Source organism: Ictidomys tridecemlineatus, chromosome 11, assembly GCF_052094955.1.
Source record: "Ictidomys tridecemlineatus isolate mIctTri1 chromosome 11, mIctTri1.hap1, whole genome shotgun sequence".
Taxonomy (NCBI): domain Eukaryota; kingdom Metazoa; phylum Chordata; class Mammalia; order Rodentia; family Sciuridae; genus Ictidomys; species Ictidomys tridecemlineatus.
Window position 1 is genome coordinate 67,844,999 of NC_135487.1, and position 23,445 is coordinate 67,868,443.

General features: G+C 34.5%; 2 protein-coding genes across 5 annotated transcripts in view; one reads left to right on the forward strand and one right to left on the reverse strand.

The window, feature by feature from the left end:
* Spata1 (spermatogenesis associated 1) overlaps positions 1–23,445 on the forward strand; it is a 60,905-nt gene that overhangs the window by 31,826 nt on the left and 5,634 nt on the right. The window contains exons 11-15 of one of the 3 annotated variants that reach the window (XR_013427872.1): positions 740–918; positions 2,469–2,567; positions 4,911–4,998; positions 7,530–7,600; positions 11,990–22,549. Coding sequence is in view for 1 of the 3 variants with exons in the window: in XM_078026611.1 (XP_077882737.1) it covers positions 740–918; positions 2,469–2,567; positions 4,911–4,998; positions 7,530–7,552 (389 nt within the window). In the remaining 2 variants the exon portion in view is untranslated. The remainder of the gene's footprint in view (positions 1–739; positions 919–2,468; positions 2,568–4,910; positions 4,999–7,529; positions 7,601–11,989; positions 22,550–23,445) is intronic. The other 2 variants (XR_013427871.1, XM_078026611.1) reach the window with 2 other exon arrangements.
* Positions 803–20,865, reverse strand: Ctbs (chitobiase). Of its 2 annotated transcripts, none has more exons than XM_078026612.1 (7): positions 20,692–20,865; positions 17,046–17,184; positions 16,069–16,277; positions 11,970–12,141; positions 10,308–10,405; positions 9,869–10,030; positions 803–1,142 (listed from the first exon to the last, which is right to left on the reverse strand). In XM_078026612.1, exons 1-7 carry the CDS (start codon positions 20,863–20,865, stop codon positions 1,101–1,103), a joined length of 996 nt encoding a protein of 331 aa, XP_077882738.1. In that variant the 3' UTR covers positions 803–1,100. The 2 variants fall into 2 exon arrangements, with proteins under 2 accessions (XP_077882738.1, XP_005334130.1); XM_005334073.5 differs by lacking the exon at positions 803–1,142 and adding an exon at positions 5,591–6,921.

A 23,445-nucleotide genomic window follows, 5' to 3' on the forward strand; every position in this document is an offset into this window, starting at 1 on the left:
CATGGAGAAAAACAGCTAAAATCTAGAGGCAAAGTTTCAAACATCTATATAACTGTCATCAAATTGCCTTATAATGTAGAACTTTTTAATTTGGAATTTTCATTTTGATGCTCATATAAAAGAAACAAGCATATGAATATTCTGGTACACTAGTATACTGGTTGTGATCTTCTTAAGTTTGTATTTAGTCTCACATTGGTGTCAAGGTGATTTTCTAAGCTGGTAGTGTTTAGTTTCTGATTTTCTCTCTGTCCTATAGAATTTTAGACAAATATTTGGAATAATTTTAATAAATAAAAAAATCCAAATCAGCTATTTACACAAAACATAAGTCATTGTGGGGGCTGAAAAAATTTTTTTTTAATTTTTAAATATGTCCTTTACTTTATTGTTTTAATTATATAAATAACATTTCAAATAAGATTATAAAAACAAATAATTAAAATAAATTTATATATTTTGGTATAGAAATGAATATAGTATTTTTAAGAAACAATGTTTAAAGGAGAACTTGTTTGTAGTTTCTAGATCTGTCATTATTTTATTGTACTTGTAGGTACTTTCTTCTATTATCCAATAAACATTTCTCCCTTAGCTCTAATGTACTAAGCATATAAGAGATGGAGAAGAGGAGGAAAATAATTTAAGTTGACATTAAGGCTAGGGTTCTTTCTACATTGAAAAGTTTAACCCTTTAACCATACTCAATCTTTGTGTGTTTTTTGTTTGTTTTTTGTAGCTTTTGATGGTTGGAAGAAAAAATACTTGGAAACAAAAAAAGTCACAGCATCACTGGAAGAGGTTTTAACAAAACTTCGAGATGATTTGGAACTCTATTATAAAAAACTGCTCATGCAACTTGAAGCCAGGGAGATCAAGATGAGACCAAAGAATTTGGCAAATATCACAGACTCTAAGGTACTAAATGTGTCCCACTTCCACAATTACATTTATAATTGCTCATATTGTTGTATTTAGGATGCTTTGGGCTACAGGTAACAAAACTTTGACTTAAATTTTCTCGGTAACAAAATTCATGAGCTGGGGATGTGGCTCAAGCGGTAGCTCGCTCGCCTGGCATGTGTGCACCGGGTTCGATCCTAAGCACCACATACAAACAAAGATGTTGTGTCCGCCAAAAACTAAAAAAAAAAAACAAATATTAAAAAATTAAAAAAAATTCATGACCTCATGTAATAGGAGGAGGGCTGCTATGGAGATATAGTCAGCATATTAAAAATGTTTTTAAAGGGTCTACATGCTTCTGATATTTCCTCCCTATTACTTTTAGTGTTGGCTTCACCATTAGACTGCTTTTTCTAATAGTAGCAATAGTGTTGCCAATGACAAGTAGGGCTATCTATCTTCAGAACAGGAGAGAAACCTATACCTGAACCACAGAATATATAAACCTTGAAACAAACAAGCCTAACTGTGGTTCAATAATTGTCAAGGAGTACTATGCATTGCCTTAGACTAATAGGGCCATGTTTCTTGATTCCATGGCAAAGAGATAATTACCTGATAAAGTAGGGTAAAGAAAAAAACAGTATTTACTATACTGCTTTTTCTTGGACTTTAAAAATACTTTAATGAAATTTTGACCAATTCATTTTTCTTGAGATAGTCTTGAATCTTACTTAGATCAGACATGAAATTTATTATTGAGTAATTCTACCATATAATTAAATAACAGACAAAAAATTCCAGGTCATTTAACAATTTTATTTTTGTTAGATTGATCATATTTACCCATTGATTTTAAAATATGTTAATTATGATTAAGAGTAAGAATTTAACTTCAGGGATGATAAAATATTAAAAGTTTACTATTTTTGATAAATTTAATATAACATCCAAAATAGGCTTAAATAATTATTTGGCCATATTAGTAGACTTTTTTTAAGCACAGCTGATACAATTTTATCAAGTTCAACATGTTTAAATTCTTAAATAATTTCATTAGTGAAGATCACTATATCTCACAAACTTTTTGGACAAAGTGACCAAAAAGTCTTATTTTAACTAGTTTTTTTGTATTAAAATGTTTTTATATAAAACATGTGTCCCATTTATTAAATATTATTAAATAATTCCAATCTGATTCAGCTAACAAAGGCATTATTGTCAATTTCTAAATTCAGCTAGTATCTTCAACCTAGCTGATTCATTTCTTAGTAATAGTTATCAGTTTCTATGGTGCTAATTTAATGGTAATTTTTGTAAATATCTGTTTTTTAAATAGCAAATGATACAACAATGATAGAAGAGAATGTAGTTCCTAAAGTGCAAGAAATAAATAGAAAGTAACAAGTAATTTATTCTAAAACAATAAGTTTATTTTATGGAAATACTTTATTATGATGATTTTTTTCTTTTGTTACTTATCAGTTCACATTATAAAATGCCTTGCATTAAAATATGCAAATGCTATGCTAAATAAATGTGTCTTTCTATATCTCACACAGAATAACCTTATAATCCAGATCACTGAAGTACAGCATGCAATTGACCAACTTAAAAGAAAATTGGATACTGATAAAATGAAACTCATCATAGAAGTTAAGGTAATTTATATAGCTCTTAATCATATTATAACATTCATCTTGAAATAACACTAAAATATTTTGGTGTTTTAACTTTGTGTTGATAGTAAAAGAATAGTCAGAATTGACTTTTTTAAAGTTTTATTATTTAACAATAAATAGCATGAATGAAAATCTATTTTTTTAAAAGATGTAGGTTATAGCAAGGCCAAAGGAAAAATATAATAAAATTTTACTATAGTCAGTTTAGTCTCAAAAAATATATTAAAGATAGTTTTCCTATATTAGAGTAATTCATAAATAAGTCTTGACAAACTTCTGACCTCTCCTCGAAATCCCATTCAGTTTCTTCCCCTCTACTTGGGGATTATCTCATTCTGTCCAGTTATTTCCATATATATTTTTTATTTGTTTTTACTATGAATCTTAGTAAAACTAGATGATAAGTTCTTTCAGGACTGTGCCTTCATTCATTTTGTTTCTTCCATAAGACATTGTATATAGTAGATATTTAATAAAGGGTTGTGGGCCTATTTTACTTACTTGATTAAAAACTGTGATTATCACATCATAGGAATAATTTCAGAATATAGATATCTTTAAAAGCTCTTTTGTTGAACACAAAATAGAGAATTATACACTTTCAAACAAATTATAATACACAGAACAGGAAAATAAGAATGATAATTATAGGAATGCCCTCCATTCACTCTTTATCAGAAAGCTTTATAACACAGAATAATGACCCCTTCTAGATTTATGACTGTCCAGCAGAACTTTCTGTGGTGATAGAGATGTTCTGTATCTCACCATCCAATATGGTAGCCACTAGCCACTTAGGATATTGAGCCTTGAAATGCTTGTGTGACAGAGGAACTGAATTTTAAATTTTATTAAACTTTAGTTGATTTAAATAGCTACATATGATACCTATCTACTACACTGGATAGTGTACTTCTAGATTCTTTTTACTTAGAGGCACTCTTGAGTTTAAGTCCTGGTTCAGCACTAAGAAGCTTAAAAGTTAAAAAAGAGAAAAAAAAAAAAGATCAAAGGACAATTTTTAACAAACTATGAAGTAAACATTCATATACAACCTAGACTCAAAAACAATGAAGGAAAACCGTGTGTTTACTCAGTATATGAGAGAGAAAGCCAAGATGGAAATTTGTACACTGAAAGATAGTTGTGTGAGTAGAAAGGATAATTAAAATGCCCCCAGAGCCTTCAGTTATGACTCCCCAATGTTCTTTCCTTCTGGAAAGCATGCTTAGATCCTACCTTCTTTGAACATGTTAACCTTATAAACATCACATACGCTTTGCATGTAAATAGTATAAAATTAATAAAGACAAATGAAGAAGAAAAATAAACAAAAACTCCAAAATACAAAAACCCCTTAATTCCTAGAGAACAAAGTTTTCAGCTTATAGACTATAAAATATTTCCTATATTTAACCATAGTGCCTGATTGGCACGTTAACAGATACTATAATATTTACTGATTTCTGAATGAACTACCCAAAACATCCCTACCTATAACATTCAGAACTAAGGGACAGAAATCTAGCCTAAGTCTGTTGCAACCACATATTCAAGATAGTATAGCATAAGTAGTGTTTCTTGAAGTTTAATGTGCTATCACCTGGAAAGGTCATTTTAAAATGAAGCATCTGGCTCTCTAGGACTGGGAGAAGCCTGAGATTCTTCATCCCTAACAAGCTTGCAGATAATCCTAATGGTGTTTGTCCACCAATAGTACCTGGAATAGCAAGGCCTCTGGTCCCAGGTGGCTGTGCCACTTTTTAACTTTATACCTTGAGCAAGATACTTAGTTTCCTTGAGTCTCAAGTTTCTTGAGTTTATTTCATTTTATAATAAATACTATCTTGAAATATGTGTCTTTGCAAACAGACTAAGCTAGATTTCTGTCCCTTAGTTCTGATGTTACTAGGTTGAGTTTTGGGTAGTTCATTAAAAATCAGTAAATACGTTAAATAGATATGGATGATTAAGGGGTTTTTGTATTTCTGGAGTTTTTGTTTTTCTACTATTTTCTTTACCCATTAATAGCAACAGATTTTTGAAGCTTAAGAAAAAAAATAAAATTCCTTCTCACCTTATTTAGGACAGTTCAGTTGTATTATCTGTATATACTAATAAATGGAATTATCTCATAGCATACCTAGTTATATAAGCATAGTTATTAAACAGGATTTATGACCTATGAATTTGCTATAGTAATCCAGAGGGAATAAAGGCATAGAAGGCAAATGAGAGAAGGCAGTTACAAAATTGACAATTCTGATCTACTTCTAGAAGGGTACAATGAAGTTCAGTTTTGAGAGGTAATTATTTTTATAGATGAGAAAACAAGCAGCTTCAGACTTACGAACACTGAAAGCTGAAATGGCACAGAAGAAAACCAATACATCTTCACAATCTCAATCAGGTATGTTAATTTAACTTATTTGTTGAAAACTTTGAATATTTATTTGAACAGATTAAACCTTGTTCTCCTTATAGTACATTATATAAATATTAAGATTAATGTATCAGTTTAAAAATAAATTTTTTAAAAATCCTAAGGTTTATCTCTCTTTACTTTTCATGTGGGTATTACAAAGTGTTTCAGGAAATACTAGATGTAGCATAAAGCTACAGTTGATGTTTACTTTTGAAGATTTCAAGTCTATTACCTATTATTTTGCAGCACTATATTTTATAAATTTAAAATTACTTTTTGTTGTTAATGATAAAATTTAAGAGCTAATATAACTAAAATCTAATTTCAAAGAAAATACATTTTAATAAATACTATGTATTTACATAGAAAGATTAAATTTGCTCATTAAATCTTGACTAAAAGCAATTGTATCAGAACAGTGATAGAAATTAATATCTAAGAATTTTTATTAACTCATTTTAAAATATAAATTTAAAATAATTTAGAAATGTAGAGATTCTTTTAGAAACATGAAGTAATTTAATACATAATAGGTTATTTTATTCTGAAATAAACAACTTATAGGAAGGAAAAGTAATATTGTAAAAGATGGTTGAGTCATCATTTATTTCAATTTGGAAGGGATGATGTGCTGGAAAGACAGGATTAATATAAATCTAGAGTTCCGGGATGCAAAATTCTAATCTCTATTCACAGGAACCAGTGCAGCACAATGAAATTCTTAATTACCTTATGAAAGAAAACGGATTTCTTTATGTTTAGGAAAGTCCTCTGCATAAAATTAATCTTTTAGAAAAAGGAACTAGTTGAGAACTCAACATCTTTAGATAATTAAAAGTAAAATGCAGATGCAGAAAAATAAATTTTTAACCTTGAAAACTAGCCAAGAAATAAATTCTACATGTTCATAAATGAAGGTATCTGAATAATTGGAAGTGCAAATAATAGTGTCAAGTTCAACACCATTATTCCTACTGTAAAAACATTCCGCACATAAGCCTCATAAAATAATTGGTTTGGAAAATATTAAGTAGCTCTAAATTACTAATTCACAATATTACTGTTATCTTCTGTTTTGTATTTTGTGAATACATTTAATTCTTAGTATTTCTTTTTTTTCTTTATTCACTGTCAGGAAGTTGACATTATTTCAGATACTTCAGAGAATATGAGTATGTACTATATCGAATCAGAAAGCAGAAAAATTATTTTCATCATTTTGATGAACCTAAACAGAAGACACTGAATTCCATGTTTAAAATTTATTGGAAAAAAAGTACAAAACAAACTGCTTCTCAAAGGCTATGTTTTTAAAACTCTATTCTAAGCAAACAATTTCTACTTCAAGTTATACATATTTTTAAAACTAGCATTGACTCATATTTTTAATATTGGAGTAAAATTAGCATAATAAAATTTTGAAAGCAATTTTTCCTAATTATAATGCTGAAACACACTAAAGAGGAAGATTTAACATGTAAGTTTGATTTGTTTCATGCCTTTAGGTTTCTGGGTATTTAAGATTTTTATTTCTTTCTTTTTCAAATTCCATCAAACCATTTCTTTATTCTTTATCTGTTTTTTTTTTCAGTATTTAGTAACTAAATATATAGCAACATAACAAAAATGCATGTATTTTTTAATCTCTTCAGGAAACAGATCTATTTATACAGATAATTTTTAAATCTTCAGAGTTTAACAAGATGTTTTTCTCTGTCACAGCTTTGGCTTTAAGACTTTCCACATTTCTTCAGTTTGCTGTTTGGCTACAGCATCTTTTGAATAGTCAAGACAGTTTGCATTCCACATGCCGATGCCCAGTAAACCATAGTTTTGTATATATGCTGCCTTCAGAGAAATGCTCTGAGGGTTATCATACCACACTTGATGAAAATATCCAGCAGGATCCTACACAAATAAATTAAAATAGAAACTTAAGGTAGTTAGTACAGTAAAAGGGAAAAAGGTTTCTTAAATTATTCAAAAAGCAAATTATTCAAAAAGGAAACATGAAAACTTCACAGCACAATACTTTCCTGCTTTATTATTCCATGGTTCTGTATCAGCTATTTCCTAGAGATTAGTGTTTATGGCACTTTTAACAACAAAGATTATACAAATGAGTCTCCTAATGTAGACTATTTAAGGTCCTTCTCATGTTCTAAGATTCTCTCCTTGATCTGATGCAATGATTGTCAACCAAGATGTATATCTGAATCATTGTAAAGGTTTTAAAAATATAGATCCTGGGGCTGTGGGTATGGGCCAATGATAGAGCACTTGCCTAGCATGTGCAAAGCCCTGCATTCAATCCCCACCTCTACAAAACCCTGGATTTCTGGGCCCCATATCATGTGAAATCTATTGAATCAAAATCCTCCAGCAATGGTGCTGAGATATATATTTGTTTGTTTTGTGTATGTTCATTAGGTATTATGATATGCAGCTGAAGTTAGGGGGAACTACTACTCTGGTCCTTTAAAACAAGCTTACATACATTTTTATATTCCCTACAGTTCCTGGAAGTGTGCCTAGCTAGGAGCTTACCAGATGGGTTTTTTAAAAGATGAATCAGCCAAATCAAAAGGTAATGACGATGGAGGAGGAAAGTACCCACTTCTCCTGGTTGTACAGAATGGATTCTAAGAGACTGTTAGGCATGACTTAATAAGTAATTTAACACAGGCCCAATTAAGAATCATTAATTAGATTCTGATCTTATACTCACACACTCTCCCTGCACACCCCCCACGCCCCCATCTCTCTTTGGTACTGGGGATTGAACCTAGGGGCACTCAACCACTGAGCCACATCCCCATCCCTTTTTATATTTTATTTAAGAGATAGGGTTTCACTAGTTTCTTAGGGCCTCACTAAGTTGCTGAGGCTGGCTTTGAACTCACAATCTTCCTGCCTCAGACTTCCAAGCTGCTAGGATTATAGGCATGCGCCACTGCGCCCAGCCTGATCTTATACAGAGTTCTACTCTGTGTAGTTCTCTCTCAGGAAGCACATAAGCTACTGGATAAGAGATAGAGGATGCCAGGAGCAGTGGCACACACCTATAATCCCACTGGCTCAGGAGGCTGAGGCAGGAGGGTTGCAAGTTCAAAGCCAGCCTTAGCAAAAAGCGAGGTAGCTAAGCAACTCAGTGAGAGCCTGTCTCTAAATAAAAATACAAAATAGGACTGGGGATAGGGCTCAGTGGTCAAGTGCCCCTGAGTTGAATCCCTGGTACCAACCTCAAAAAAAAAAAAAAAAAAAGAGGTAAAAGGAAAGGAGCAGACCTAGGCAAAAGAGTAAAGAAAGGAAAAAAAAGATAGGGACTAAGAGTAACTTACTAATATTTATATTCCTCTGGGAAACTGCAATTGTGAATAAATGCCAACCAATTTTTATCTATGGTAGTACTTCTGGAGTTAAAATGTTCTCCTAAGATGACTAATTTGAAGGTTATTGATAACTTAGTAAATTAATAAGTATAGTAGATTCATTACATACAAGCATATTGCATCCTAAATCTTGTACCTATCCTTTAATATTTTTAGGTTCTAAACAAAGCCATACATGTTGTAGTAACAGTTGTTGTTCACCATCAAAGGACAGCTTGCAAAACCTGCATCTAAATATGAAAAAATCTTTGAAGATTCAGGGGTAAACCCAAAGACATAATTCTGAATTTGCCGCCATCCTACTTAGTACTTTGAGCTTTTTTGATAGTTAATGAGAAATTTCAAATGTTTCAAAATAGTGAAGGAAGGAAGGGCAAATTGATTGATTTAGGCTGGTTAAAGCATAAAGTCCTTCCAGAATATTGAGTCCAAAATGAAGCTGCTAGGGCTGAAACAGCAGAAGAAAGCAGAATGAATTCTTTTCACACAACAGAAACTTGACTTTGATTACAGAATTTTATAATAAAAAAGAGGAACAAAACAATTATAACTGGATTGTTTTCTTAAATACAATTAAATGGCCTTCAAGGGTCATCAAAACGTTTTCTGAATTCTATAACTTCAAAAATGTGTTCTAGTTGGAAAATGGGTACCAAAACACAGAGTTAAGGAATAAATTCTGGTGCTCTGCAGCATAGAAAGATGACTATAGATCACAGTAACCTATTATATAATGTGTGGAGATCTAAAAGAGATGAGTTCAAAGGATCCAAACAAAGAGTCTCATCAGAATCTTTAGGTTACATTGAAATGTAGGCTTCCAGAGTTTAGTAACCTATTTTGGCCCAAAGCCCTTTCAAAAGCAAATTTTGTAACATTATTGTCAACTGTTAAGAAGTCATATTTGTAAGATGCATGTTTTTATAGCATCATCTAAATTGAGTAGCAAAGCAGAGTACTGCTCTGCCAGAAAACTAAAGTTCCTGATTACACAGATTCAAAGTCAAGTTTACATGTAAACAGTAGTCTGAATGTTGTACTCTAAAACTGATGGAAATTCTTTTTTTTTTTTAAGAGAGAGAGAGAATTTTTTAATATTTATTTTTTTAGTTTTCAGCAGACACAACATCTTTGTTTGTATGTGGTGCTGAGGATCGAACCCGGGCCGCACGCATGCCGGGTGAGCACGCTGCCGCTTGAGCCACATCCCCAGCCCCTGATGGAAATTCTTACACCAAATGTCTAATTATAAAAAATATATAGTTATACAGAGGGGCTGGGGTTACAACTCAGTGTTAGAGAGCTTGCCTAGCACATATGAGGCACTGGGTTTGATCCTCAGCACCACATATAAATAAACTAAAGGTATTGTGTCCATCTACAAACTTAAAGAATTTAGAAATATGTATATAGTTATATGAAAATTAACAGAATAAATGTTCATAACTTGTAAAAAGTCTTACTTTGTAGTTATAATAAGGAGCCATCTGTTCTTTATTCCATTGGCTTCCAGAAATAGAACTATTTATTTGCTTCATGATCGTTTTATAGGGCACCTGATGTCCTGCAGCATCACTACAAGGAGCGCCCTGGAAAGGGACTTTTGCAATGGTACAAACATGATCCTAGAAATGAAAAAATATTCATGTTATAGATTATCAAACAAAGCTATTTATTATAAATAAAACATATTCAACAAAAAGAAAACTGACCATACAGAATAAAAGTTAAAGAAATTTTGTTATGAGATGAAAATGTATGACATTCAGAAGCTTCCATGTGATTAAATAATTTAAAATAAATTTTTAAGTTTTCAATATATTTTCAATATATTCTTAATGAAACAAAAGAGGCTCTAAATATATAATTGGAAAAAATGAATAACAAATGACTTGTTCTTACCTCAGAAAGATTCAGGCAGGTATAATCATAACCATACCAAGGAATACCCATCACAAGTTTTTTAGGGTTAATGCCCATCTTGATATAGTCTCTATACCCTAGTTAAGGAGAGAGAGAAAAAAACGTTTTTTCTTTTCAATATCTATTAATATGTTCATAGAAGCCATGCAACCACCCACAATCTAAGTTCATAAAAACTTTTATGCAAAATACTAATAGTGTTTCTCTAATATTATAAAATTAATCCCTTAAGAATTATAAATCCATATCTTGCTTTATACCCATTTCTTTTCGAATCAAAGAAGGCAAACTTCACAAAATCTAACTGCAGAAAGCATGATTCACTACAGGAAAATATGCTGATGTTATCTGTTCACTGCTAAGATATGATAAGTTTGATATTATAGATTCTAAAGTTTCATAAAATTTCTATAAATCTTAGGCTTTCTGGCAGTGATGCACTCAGAATTTTTTATAAAAAGCACAAGCATTCCATGTTTACTATATCCTTTAAGTATCCTAGCAATAGCCTGGGTAAAGAAATGTTTCTTATTCTATAGTAAATAATCTGTACTTGTAGGAAGCAAAAAGAAAAAAAAATGAACAAATTCTAGTACATCAATCATTTTCTTGCCCAATGCTATAGAGATACTTCCAGACTGTCTAGAATGTTGAACTACATAAATTTATTGCTTTTCAGAGCCTTTAATATTTACTCTGCCCTTAAATCCCAAAGAAGGGTAGGATATGTTTCATTTCCCAAGCACTTGAAAAAGAGCAGTATAGTGATTAAAATTAATCTCTTCCTTGAAACATTGTTTGAGAATCCCAGATTACTTTGTAATTTTAACAGAAAAGTGGTTATTTTTCAAATTTAAATAGTATATGCTTATGATCAGACTACTATTCTATTCAAATTAGATTACATTAAAATCAGGCTGGCTTCTAAGATTTTGACCTCTGTATGAAAAGAAAAAAAATTACTTATAAATTAACAACTAAATCTCAATACCAACTATCCTAGCAATTCCAATTGAGTACAAAAGATAGCTATCTTTTATTCTACTGATTGATGGAATACAAACCAATCCAACTTTGTAAAGGATAATTCAAAGACAATATCATGTGAACAACAGTTCAGAAGTACTCTTAATTCTTTCAGGAATATAATTTTTATGTATTATAATAATAAGATAAATCAATCCTATTAATTATAAATGGTATGTACTCATAACTGTCTTTGATGTTAAATTACTTAACAATTATTTTAACAAAAGTATCCTGTCATATTGTAGATAATCTTCTTCATGTGGTTTCATGACAAGCTTATTGGACTTTTAAATCACAACTGTAGAATTTTTAATAATTGTGAGACCATTAGAACTAACTCCTTTCATCTCATCTATAATGGAGGGTTAATGGTAATATATCTATCTCACAAGGTTAGGACAATTCTTAGAAGACTTAAGTGAAAACTTTGAAACTTTGAAACTTTTTGTAAAGACTAAATATCTCTGGATTAAATGATCTTTATATGTTTCAAGCAAGCTTTACAAATAGAAAGGGTACATACATAACTAAGAATTTATGAAATATAGGTATATAAAGCACAAAGTTCTGGAATTAATGTTACTAATAAATGACCATGTCATGGATTCTTACCGGTTACTGTCTGATTATAGGGAGCATTGGCTGCTGCAATACATTCTGACCAGATCTGACTTTGTTCATCATAAGACATCACGAACAGAAAGTCACAAGCATCTGCAATTCCAGTGTAATTATAACACCTTCTGTCTATGTTTTTTGGAGACCAAGCTACATCAAAGGTTACCTGTGGAAAAACACATATGTCATTTTATGTACCATGATCAAACATGCACATTACACCAGATGGTTTTTTTAAATTATTCTCCTGTCTCATGCTACCCAAGAAAAAAGAACTGCTTTTGTCATATATGAATATAGGATTTGACACTCATAGAAATAGAAGAGTTCTACAAAATATGTCCTTTTTACTACACTGGATTGGTCTAGACATATATTTGGATATACAATGATCAGAACTGGTGTACTGTATAGATGAGGAGATTTAAATCCAAATGTCTTCAGAAGCTGGGCTAATACAAGTGATTGAAAGAAGCAAGTTTAATGGCAATAGGGTGTGGTAGGACTACTGAACAATTAGAGAGTAAAAGCACACTAAAAAAATTTATATACAAAAGTTGTTAGCATAGCCTAACTGCATTTGAGCCCATGAGTCACAATTACCTTATATGGTAGGTTAGACCCATTATTATTACATTTAGAGATTAGTGAATGGTTTGTCACACAGGTATAAATTAATCAACTCAAAATGTTGAACAAAGAATTTAAATGGTCTTATTTTATGGAAATATTCAAAATAAAATGAGTGATATATTATCTTTCATTTTGAATGGTAAGCCAGCATTCAATAAGGATGTCTCTTTAAAATATCTGTTTATTACTTTAACCAAATATTAATTTTATGTTTAATGTGTATAAATGTTCAATATTATCACTAAAAGTCGTTTTTTCTTAATTAGGCATTCAGTAAACACTTATTGATTAACTTAAAAAATTGAAATATTTTAGGTATTTTTTATGCTTTGGCATAACTCATTTCAAGACTTTCTCAAAGCTCTAAGTCTTCTCAAAGCTTTAATTCACAATAAAGAAGGCTGTGCTTTACAAGTATAAGCTTTCCCCAATAGTTCTACCACAAAATAGCTTATGAAGTGAAATTTGTACATATTGGACCCTACTTTTTTACTACCTCCTATTTCAAAACAAAAACTAATTAGTAAAACAGATCAAATAAATGACTACCCTCTAAGCAGATAAAAATTTTCTGAATACTAAGTATATTCACCTGAATTTCCTATTACAATTAACCTTTTATTTTTGAGGAAGTAGTATTAGCATATTAGACAAGAAATCAAAAGACTTGGGTTCTATACAGTCTTGGCCCTGTTATAACTTGGTCTTTGCCACTGCTAAGTCACTTAAGATATCTGAGTTTGTTTTCTCACCTATAAAAATGAGGGTATAAAAACTCATCAAAGGCATTTCTAGCTCTTCATTCCATGACAACAATATTGTGAACTTAAATCATCAATCTTTCCTCCAAACTTATTTCCCACTCCAGATTCTATTTTGATCTTTTTTTTTTTTTCTTATCATCAGTTTAAGAACCATTTTTTGGCAGCGGAAGATACTGGGGATTGAACTCAGAGGACCGAGCCACATGCCCAGCCCTGTTTTGTATTTTATTTAGAGACAGGGTCTCAACTGAGTTGCTTAGCACCTCACTTTTGCTAAGGCTGACTTTGAACTCGTGATCCTCCTGCCTCAGCCTCCTGAGCCACTGGAATTACAGGCATGCGCAACCACACCCAACTTGGTTTAAGAATTTTTGAGCCATCTTCTGACTCTCTTCCTTCCTTCATACCCCAAATCTAATATCATATTATTTGAGTGGCCTCTCACAGTTGTTCTGCCCTTCCTTGTTCTTAATTAACTCAACAAATATTTATTGAATATTTGCTGAATGTTACTGATCTCTCATCCCAATCCAAAATGTAAACTTCAAGTTCCTAGATAATTGTAATAGTACTTATCTAGTCTTCCTTCTCCTCTAGTTTTATATACTATTATAGAATAATCTCCCCAAACACACTTCTACCCATATAACCTTTTCCATACAGAATAAAATGTCTAATATTCTGGATCTCCATAATATGGACTACCTTTTCAACTGTACCTCCAACTAATTCACCTAGTATAAACTTGACATAGCAGTCCAAATTGTTTTACTTACCCCTCAAACATGGAAATAGATTTTCCTATGTAAAGTCTTTGCTCAACCTCTTTGATCTTGCCTTTTCACTATAGCTTAATCAGAAATGGCAAATAGGTGGTTACCAATTCTAACCTATTAGTAACAACTATTTAGAGAAATAAGGAAACTTTTCTGAGACCAAAACTTATGAGGAGCAAAAGGTATAGTGCCCTATATGCCAGGCATATTGTTGATTGTACTCATTTGGAAAGCTAAATTCCAAACATGCCATACTTTTATAAAATCATAGAGCTGTCAGTCCCCATATCATTTATTATTTTCCAGTGATTCTCAAATTCTTGATGACAAACTACACCAGAATCACCTAGGGCACTTGGTAAAAATGCAGTTCCCCAAGATGAGAACTATTGAATCAATCTCAGGAAATTCTTACTGAGCTACATCCCCAGCCCTTTTTGCTTATTTTTTGAGACAGAGTCTCACTAAGTTGTTTAAGGCCTCAGTTAACTGCTGAGGCTGGCCTAATACTTGTGACCGTCCTACCCTCAGCCTCAAAAGTTGCTGGAATTACAGGCGTGTACCACCTTGCCCACCTAATCTCAGGAAATTTTAAACAAGCACTTACAGTTGATTTTGAGACCAGTTTAGGAACATAGAATTTACAATGTTCTGTCATGGAATAAACATACATGAATTAGTTCTGCATCTGTGGATTCTGCCAAGCACAGATTGAAAATATTTTTTAAATTATATACCAAGTCTATACATACAAGTCTGTACATACATGTATGGACTTTTTCTTGTCCTCATTCCCTAAGTAATACAGTAATAAAATCTTATGTATGTAGCATTTACATTGTATTAGGTATTATAAATAATGTAGAGATGATTTAAAGTATGCAGAAGTTTGTACATGGGTTTTATGCAAATATACCATTTTATGTATGGGACTTGAGCATCTGCAGATTTTGGTATTCACAGGGTATCCTGGAAACAAACTTTTATTGTCTAACCTAGTAGTTCTTAATTATAATCACCTATGAAACTTTTTTTAAAATTATGGCTTCTGGACTTACCCAAAACCTTCTGAATAGTAAGTTTTGAGTGTCCAGTATATATGTGTATGCACATCCAAGTGTTTATTCTTTTTTAAGACCCCTGGTTATGTTGATAAGTGGCCAGGATTGAGATCTGGAGCCACATTATCTTGTTACTACACATTGCCTGGAAAAATGCCTGTGCTATGATCTGCTCTAATTATGCTCATTATGGAAATGGGGAAGTATACTGCCTATTGTCATAGCTCCTATGAGTTCTATGGAATAAGTCCTTTGAGCTTTATTGTACTTGACTACTTCACAAGTAAATCAGACTATGGAGCAAGGGAGACATTTCCCAGAACTATCTCAACCCTTAGGCACCAGCTGTTTCTATCCTGCACTGGTTAAAGCCAGGTAGAACCTTCCTGATTCTTATTACCCATTGCCTATCCAATGTCCATACCCCTACTGCAAGGCAAGCAGGTAGAGTAATCCCAGTGTTGTATTTTGGTTTGAATAGAGACCACTTAGGACTGTAAAATTCCTTAAATAATAAAATTAATACTTCTATGCTGGGTGTGATGGTATATGCCTGTAATCCCAGTGGCTTGGGAGACAGGAAGATTGCAAGTTCAAAGCTAGCCTCAGCAAAAGTGAGGTGCTAAGCAACTCAGTGAGACCCTGCCTCTAAATAAAATACAAAATAGGGCTGGGGATGTGGCTCAGTGGTTGAGTGCCCCTAAGTTCAATCCCTAGTACCAAAAAAAAATTTTTTTTTTAGAAAATAGGTGACAAAATTCAAAATTCTTTCCCATTCCATCACTATAAACATTATATTAGTCATACCTTCATTTTTAGAGGAAAATATGGAGTTTCCAAAAAATAAATGAAAGTTTACCTGTGATCCCTCAATCTCACGATGGAAAGAGTTTGTGGTTTCTTTGACTAATGCTGTTAATGCATCATATTCAGGTGATAAACAAGTAACTTCTTGCTCTATATCTATATTAATTCCATCCATATATTGTGTTTTGGCCAAATCCAGTTTTTGAGCTATCCAGGATGTTCTGAAAGTAGGATCAATGATATCCTTTATGGATACATCTCCTGTGAAAGAAATAGACATCTTTTGTGTGTGTGTGTATATATATATATTTTTTTTAATATATGTGTGTGTGTGTTTCACAGTTCAGTGCTATTTATTTCACAAACCCATTTTCAAAGAAATCAAAATTTCTTTAAAACATCTCATTATTTTGGAATACTAAGCCCTAATCTAAGTTTTCCAAATGGAGAAATCAGGTACTAAAATGACATAAAGCTATTGCTCGCTAATATCCAAAATAACTACTACAAATAAAATTCCCAAACTAGAAGCAGAAATTTTGGCCTATTACTAACTAAAAGTCAACATGCTAATTTGGCAGTCATGCTTTACTCAAAACCATGAAGTAGTTTATTTAATTCTTTAAAAACATCTGTATTTGTGAAATGGAGTTAGTAGTATGTAAGATTAATTTTAAAGTTTGAAAAAAATAGATAAACAGAAAAAAGGAATTTTTTAAAATACTATGAATTAAACCCAGGGGTACCCTATCATGGAGCTACATCTCTACCCCTTTTTATTTTTTAAGGTAGGGTCTTACTAAATTGCTGAGGCTAGCCTGAACTTGTGATCCTCCTGCCTCAGTCTCCCAAGTAGCTGGGATTACAGGTATGTACCCAACTGAAAAAAAATATCTCCCCTTTTTTTCAGTCGGGTATACATATATATGTATATATGTATGTATATATATATATTTTTTTTCCTAGTAAGAACTATAACAAATGATAGGTAAATTTACTAATTGGCTAAACAAAACAAAACACACATACCTTTCAGAACTACTCTGGCTCCTTTTGAATGAGCATAGCATATAAGTTCTGGGTCATATTTTCCAAAAACTGCCACAGTTGTAATCTGTGACCAGTCATAAGATTTCCAAGTTTTCCCTCCAATATCAAATACAAATACCTGCCAGAAAAACAGGGATAAGCACCATCATTTAAATCAAGAATATCATGATAACCACCCAAAATAATATTAAATATCACAATATACCAAGCATTATATCAGGCACTGAGGGTCCAAGAGTGAATAAGATATAAGGGTCCCAGTGTAATTGGTGGCAGAGTAATTAGCCAGGTCTGGAAAGTAGAGGACAGGCCAGGAAGAAATAGTGCATATGACAAGGTCTGGAGGCACAAAGAGCTTAATGGTTGGGTAACTATTTAGTGTGGCCATGCCTAGAGTTTAGAAAGAGAACATAGAAAAGAACCAGAGTGTGGTAGGTAGGGGTTCAGTCATGAAGAGACTTGTAAGCCATTGGAAAAGTTGGTACTTATTGTGAGTAAAAGGAAGAAAATAGTAAGTTTTTAAAATGAAAAAGTATTCACTTTAGAAAAATCCCTTGAGCTGAAGTGTGAAATGGATTAAAGAGGGGCCAAAGCTGGAGGCATAATAGAGAAGCTCTTGCATGAATCTATGCAAGAGATGATGTGGATGGAGCACTGGAGATGAGTGAGGTAATTGAATAGATCTGGGAGAATTAGAGGCGGCTAATTAACAGGACTTTGTGACTAATGGAATGAGCAAGGCAAGGGAAAGGAGTTTGATAATACTTAGGTTTCTGGCTTCTACTGATGAAGCCATAGTTACTGCATTTGTTACTATATGTTTTTGATGAGGGTGACTTCTTAGAATACTATTACAGTTCAATCCTAAGAGCTGATGCTGTGTTTCTCCAGTATTTCCCTCCCAGCTAATAGTAGAAGCTCTGAAGTTTTATTATTCATGTTTGTTTTATCCCAAGGTACTGATTCAGCAAATATTTACTGAATTTCAATACAATGGGAGGGTCGTATTTTGCAAGGCACTAGGGATATAGTGGTTAACAATACATACCAGGTCCATTGGGAGTTAATCAGTTACAACAATACTCCTGGCTTAAACAAATACACGCAGTCATAACACTATATTAAAGGGGACCCACTAGCCAGGTGGGGCAGGAAAATTCCCAGATGGGGAGGACTAAAAACTGTGGAATGACAATGGAGGAAGATTCTAATGGACAAAAAAAAAAAAAGCATTCTCAGATGAGGGAACAAAAAATCCAAAGTCCCTACACTTCAGAAGGATTTTGAGACTCTGAAAGTGAGATAATCATGTAGAACACAGAAACCTTCACTTTATGTGGAATCACAACTGGGATATTTGGCAAGATCATGTAGTTTGTAGACCACAGAATTTTGGATTATAACCTAGGATAGATGGGAATCCATTAGTTTGAAGCAGAGGAGGGGCATAAGATTTGCTCTAAAAAGAAATTGACGATGGAAGCTATTGTGAGAATGGATGTGGGAGAGGCCCAGGGGAACATCAACTATAAAAGTTAGAAATCTCTTAATTTTCTCAAACCCCCCCACCTTTTTTTAACTTTTCAGAAGTATCTTTTAAGCAACAGCACAATGAAATAATAAAAATTACAAAATGTGCAACTGAATGGCTCATTGTCTTTGGACTCATATTTCTATCAAAACATCCCAATTTTAATTCTGATAGTTAAGGCTGAATTTGTTTTTTAAAAAAACTATTGAGAAAAAATAAGTTAACATAAGTTCAATCTATTGGGGGAAAAAAATCTTGAGGGGCTGGGGTTGTGGCTCAGAAGTAAAGTGCTCACCTAGCATGTGTGAGGCACTGGGTTCAATACTCAGCACCACATAAAAAAAGAAAAAAAAATTCTGTCCTCCTATAACCCAAAAAATAAATATTTAAAGAAACTATTGAGAGCCTGTGATATAATAGAAATTCTTAAAAACATTAATAATTGGATGAACCAGTGGAAAATATGGGAAAGCCACAGGAATGTGATTTAGGCTAGGAGTGAATGTTTAGTATGCACAGGCCTTGCATTCAATTCCCAGCCCTCAACTCCCCCCAGTTACATATAATTTATTATATATAATCAATTGTGGGAGGAAGCCACATAATCTAGACTTCCTACTCGAATACAAAAAAAAAAGCCAATAAAGGATCCATTTACTATGAACATACAAATAATACATAATTTTGCTTCTTTATAAAACTGATTTCTTAAAATACCCACAAACACTACATGGCCCAAGTATTGTAAGCTACAAAAAAAAAATCAGACTGTTAAACAAAAACCGCTTAATTGGCTCGTCATTCAGCTGAAACAGCTCCAGTGCCTCCGATTCCCACTTAAGCAAAGTGCAAATCAATGTAAACAGTAAAAGGAAATAAACTTAACCAATCAGTAACCAACTACCTCTAAGCAGGGACTTTCCACCAGATCATACCCATATAGACAAATACCTACCCAGAGCCAATCAAGTAATTTGTCTCCATGTTCAGCAGATAATAGCCAGCCTTACACTTTGGACCTCTCTGAGCTTTTTATGGTTTAAGTGCTACCAAGAATCATGAATTTTTCTTTGCTATTTAATTGGTCTAAAATTTTTGTTTCAGGGAGATGTTAAGTTTCCACACTAGGTAGGCTCTCCAAAATACTTTCACCAATTCTATTTCTTTTCCTAAAGTATGTATATGTACTTTTTAAAATTGGCATTTAAATGTCCCTGCCTCAAAATTAATAATTTAAGAGCTAGGAATTGTTTCTATTTCTACAAACAAGGATTCTTTGGACTAAATTTTCTGATCTCCTTGCCTCCAATTCCTGCCAGTCATTAAACTCCAGATGGTTTTCATATTGCTTCGGAAAGGGTGTTTGCCAGAAGCCTTATAAACTGTTAGATTTGGCCAGGCCAGGTGTCACAGGACTGTAATCCCAGCGGCTGAGGAGGCTGAGGCAGGAGGATCATGAGCTCAAAGCCAGCTGTAACAATTTAGGGAGGCCTGAAGCAACTCAGCTAGGCCCTGTCTCTAAATAAAATATTTAAAAGGCCTGGGGATGTGACGCCCCTGGGTTCAATCCCCAGTACCAAAAAAATAAACAGGCTGGTGTACTATAAAATAAATTTCTTGGTGGTGTGGGGGTGCTTTTATAAAGGGCTAATAAGTATAAAAACTAAAGGTAAGGAGAACATCCTGCCTTCCAATGTACTGTTGGAGTGCTAAAATTCTTCATACTAAATCCTCTTTCTCTTGGAAGCCAAGAAATGGATCATCCTATCACCCTACTCTCCTTGTGTATACACCCTGGTGCTGCCCCAGGAAGCAGAGCAGGATGATGAAAGGAGTGGGCCAGCTGAGGATTTGAACACTTGCCCACCCAGTCAGCCGCTTAGCCAGTGAGACTTGGAAGCAGTTCCTCAACCTGTCTGCGCCCAAGTTTCCTCATCCATAAATTGTAGGCAATCCGTAAATAGGACAGCCTTCGGCGAGTGGTCAAAGTAGGTGTCAGCAGCACCACCACCTCTAGGTAGGGCTCCGTCCCTCTCTTAACTTCTCTCCGGGCTTTTAGGGCCAGACCCGGAAGCGCAAAAAAGCGACGCTGACCTCAAAGTCCGGGCGGTGTTGGATCGGGCTGCAGAGCTCGGGCTCCGAGCACGGGCAGTGGGTCCCCGCCGCGAGCAGCGGCGCCAGCGCCAACAAGAGCAGCAGAGCAAGCCTCGGGTCGCCGCGAGGCGCGCGAGCGAGGAGGCGCGGGCGCCGGAGCTGGGGCCACGACATACCAGCTGGGGAGCGCGGCCTGCCAGGCGCGGAGCTGGGTCGGCACTCGACTACCGGCTTTGGGACGGTGCCCGGCCGCGGCCCTATGAAAGCCGCTGGCGCGGGGCCGGGAACGTCCCCGCAGCCTGCCGGCGTCCTGCAGGCACGCCTAGCGCGCGGGTGGCTGAGCCGGATAAATACCGATCCGCGGCTCGTTCCAGCGAGTGGCTCGTCGATCTGTGTCGCGGTTGCTTGGCACTCCTTGTGGAGCCTAAGGACAGAGAAAGACCCCAAAATGGAGAAGTAGGGTGTCTTTGAAGCTGATGACGCAGCAATATAGATGCAGTGGCCAGAAAGATTGCTGTGGTTGTAAGTGCTGAGTTAGGGTGGAGGCTGAAATACAACTTCCTCCGTGTCCAAACTCAGGAAAAACCCAGACCCACCAGGACAAAGGTGACAGCAACAAAATGCCAGAAGCTAGAAAGCATTAGTGTGAGAAAGCAAAGAAATAGATGAAGGCTGCTTGAAAAGCATTTATGTTAGTGAACCCAGATTCAGTGGCTACAAATGGAGAAAAGGGACAGCGGTTTGCAGATGGACTTCTCAGCTCCAGGGACTTGAGGAGTTTACAGGATAGGAATAATGAGAAGGATAGGCTAGCAAAGGAGAGGAATATATGTTTTCTGGGAATAAGTGGAGATCTTTCAGGTACCCAGGGCCATTTTCACTCCTTTCATGGCCCCGTGTTTCCGGTCATGGTGGCTGGTAGGTGTCTTTACCCTTGGGAACAGGGAAAACAAGGCAGGTCTAGGTCAAGTTAACCCTATTTCATAGTTTTGGACAAAACATTTCTCAAATGTTAAACAAGTATATGTGCAGAGCTGAGTAGAATCTGACTCAAAAGTTAAGGCAATAAAGGAGACAGACACCGTATGAAAAGAGAGGTGCTTTTTTATCATCTATTTTCCTGCAGGAACTAAATGATCCTACCAGAACAATTTTAGAGGAGGAAAAATTTATTTGCGGGTTCTTGGTTTCAGTGGTCTTAGTTCATCAAAGGCTGACTCCATTCCTCTGCCCTGGAAGTGAGGCAGAACATCATGGCAGAAGAGCATGATTCACAAGATGAGCAAAAAGCCAAGAGGCTCCACTCTTCAGATACAATATATATACCCTATAGCCACGCCCCCAATGCTCCATTTCCTCCAGCCACACTCCACCTGCCTCCAGTTACCATTCAGTTAATCCCATCAGGCATTGATTCCTGATTGAATTAAGGCTACAGCCCAATCAGTTTCCCTCCAGACCATTTTGTATTGTCTCACACATGATCTTTTCATCTGATTCTAGTCACACACGGTACAACCATAGACACAATTGAAGAGTTATTGTTTTCAGCAAAAGAAGCCTTCAGGTACCTGAAAAGTAACCTAGGCAACTCTTATCATCATAACTCACCTTTCAGAGGTGTTATCTACAACAAAACTAGCAGGAAACAACTATTGTATTGCCGAGCTATGTGACCTCCAAAATTAGTGATTTATAAGTCAATTCAGAGCAAATGAAGCTAGAGGGTTTAAGTTTTTTCTTGGTAAGAATTAAACCGCCAGATCCTTTCTCCAGTTTCAGGTCCCTGGTCATCTATCCTGCTCCCACCTGTATTGAAGTTGGGAGGTTTAATTTTCTGGAGAGGGGAGCTTCCCTGGTGAGTGTTTGAGTGCTATACCTAAAATGGGAGTAAATAAGCAAAACTTTGTGCCACTGAAAAGAAAGACCCCTCATCTGTATCTCTCCCCATGCTGACCAAAATCTGACTAATCCAAGAGGTTAACCAAATATACCAACAATGAGGTTGGTATCATACACCAGATCACCCTATAGTGAAATTCAAAGTCAAAAGCAAGGGCCATTCAAAGATTCCTCTTTTTTACTCATGTTTTACTTTATCATAGTCCACAACCAAGAAAATCTAATAATATAGAAAAATCCTAAGAATCAGAAAAAGGAATATGGAGGAAATAGAAATGCAGAGAGTTGTTTTTTTTTTTTTTTTTTTTTTTTTTTTTTGTACTGGGGATTGTATCCAGGACCTTGTGCGTGCAAGATAAGCACTTACCAATAGAGTTAAAAACTGTGAACCAACCTAGATGCCCTTCAGTAGATGAATGGATGAAAGAAAATGTGGTGTATATACACAATGGAATATTACTCAGCAATAAAAGAGAATAAAATCATGGCATTTGCAGGTAAATGGATGGCATTGAAGAAAATAATGCTAAGTGAAGTTAGCTAATCCCCCCAAAAACAGATGCTGAATGTTTTCTCTGATATAAGGAGGCTGATTCATAATGAGGTTGGAGGGGGAGTATGAGAGGATTAGACAAATTCTAGATAGGCAAAAGGGTGGGAGGGGAAGGGAGGGGCATGGGGATAAATAAAAGATAGTGGAATGAGATAGACATCATTACCTCAAGTACATGTATAAAGACATGAATGGTGTGAATATACTTTGCATACAAACAGAGACATGAGAAATCATGCTCTGTATGTGTAATATGAAGTAATGCATTCTGCTGTCATATGTAACAAATTAGAATTTTA

Coding starts and splice junctions, on each gene's coding strand:
- Ctbs (XM_005334073.5), bottom strand. CDS start 20,865: ATGTCGTGGCCCCAGCTCCGGCGCCCGCGCCTCCTCGCTCGCGCGCCT. Junction 16,278..17,045: donor AGCCAGAGTAGTTCTGAAAG/GTATGTGTGTTT, acceptor TTTCTTTCACAG/GAGATGTATCCATAAAGGAT. Junction 10,031..10,307: donor CCTGCCTGAATCTTTCTGAG/GTAAGAACAAGT, acceptor TTTCATTTCTAG/GATCATGTTTGTACCATTGC.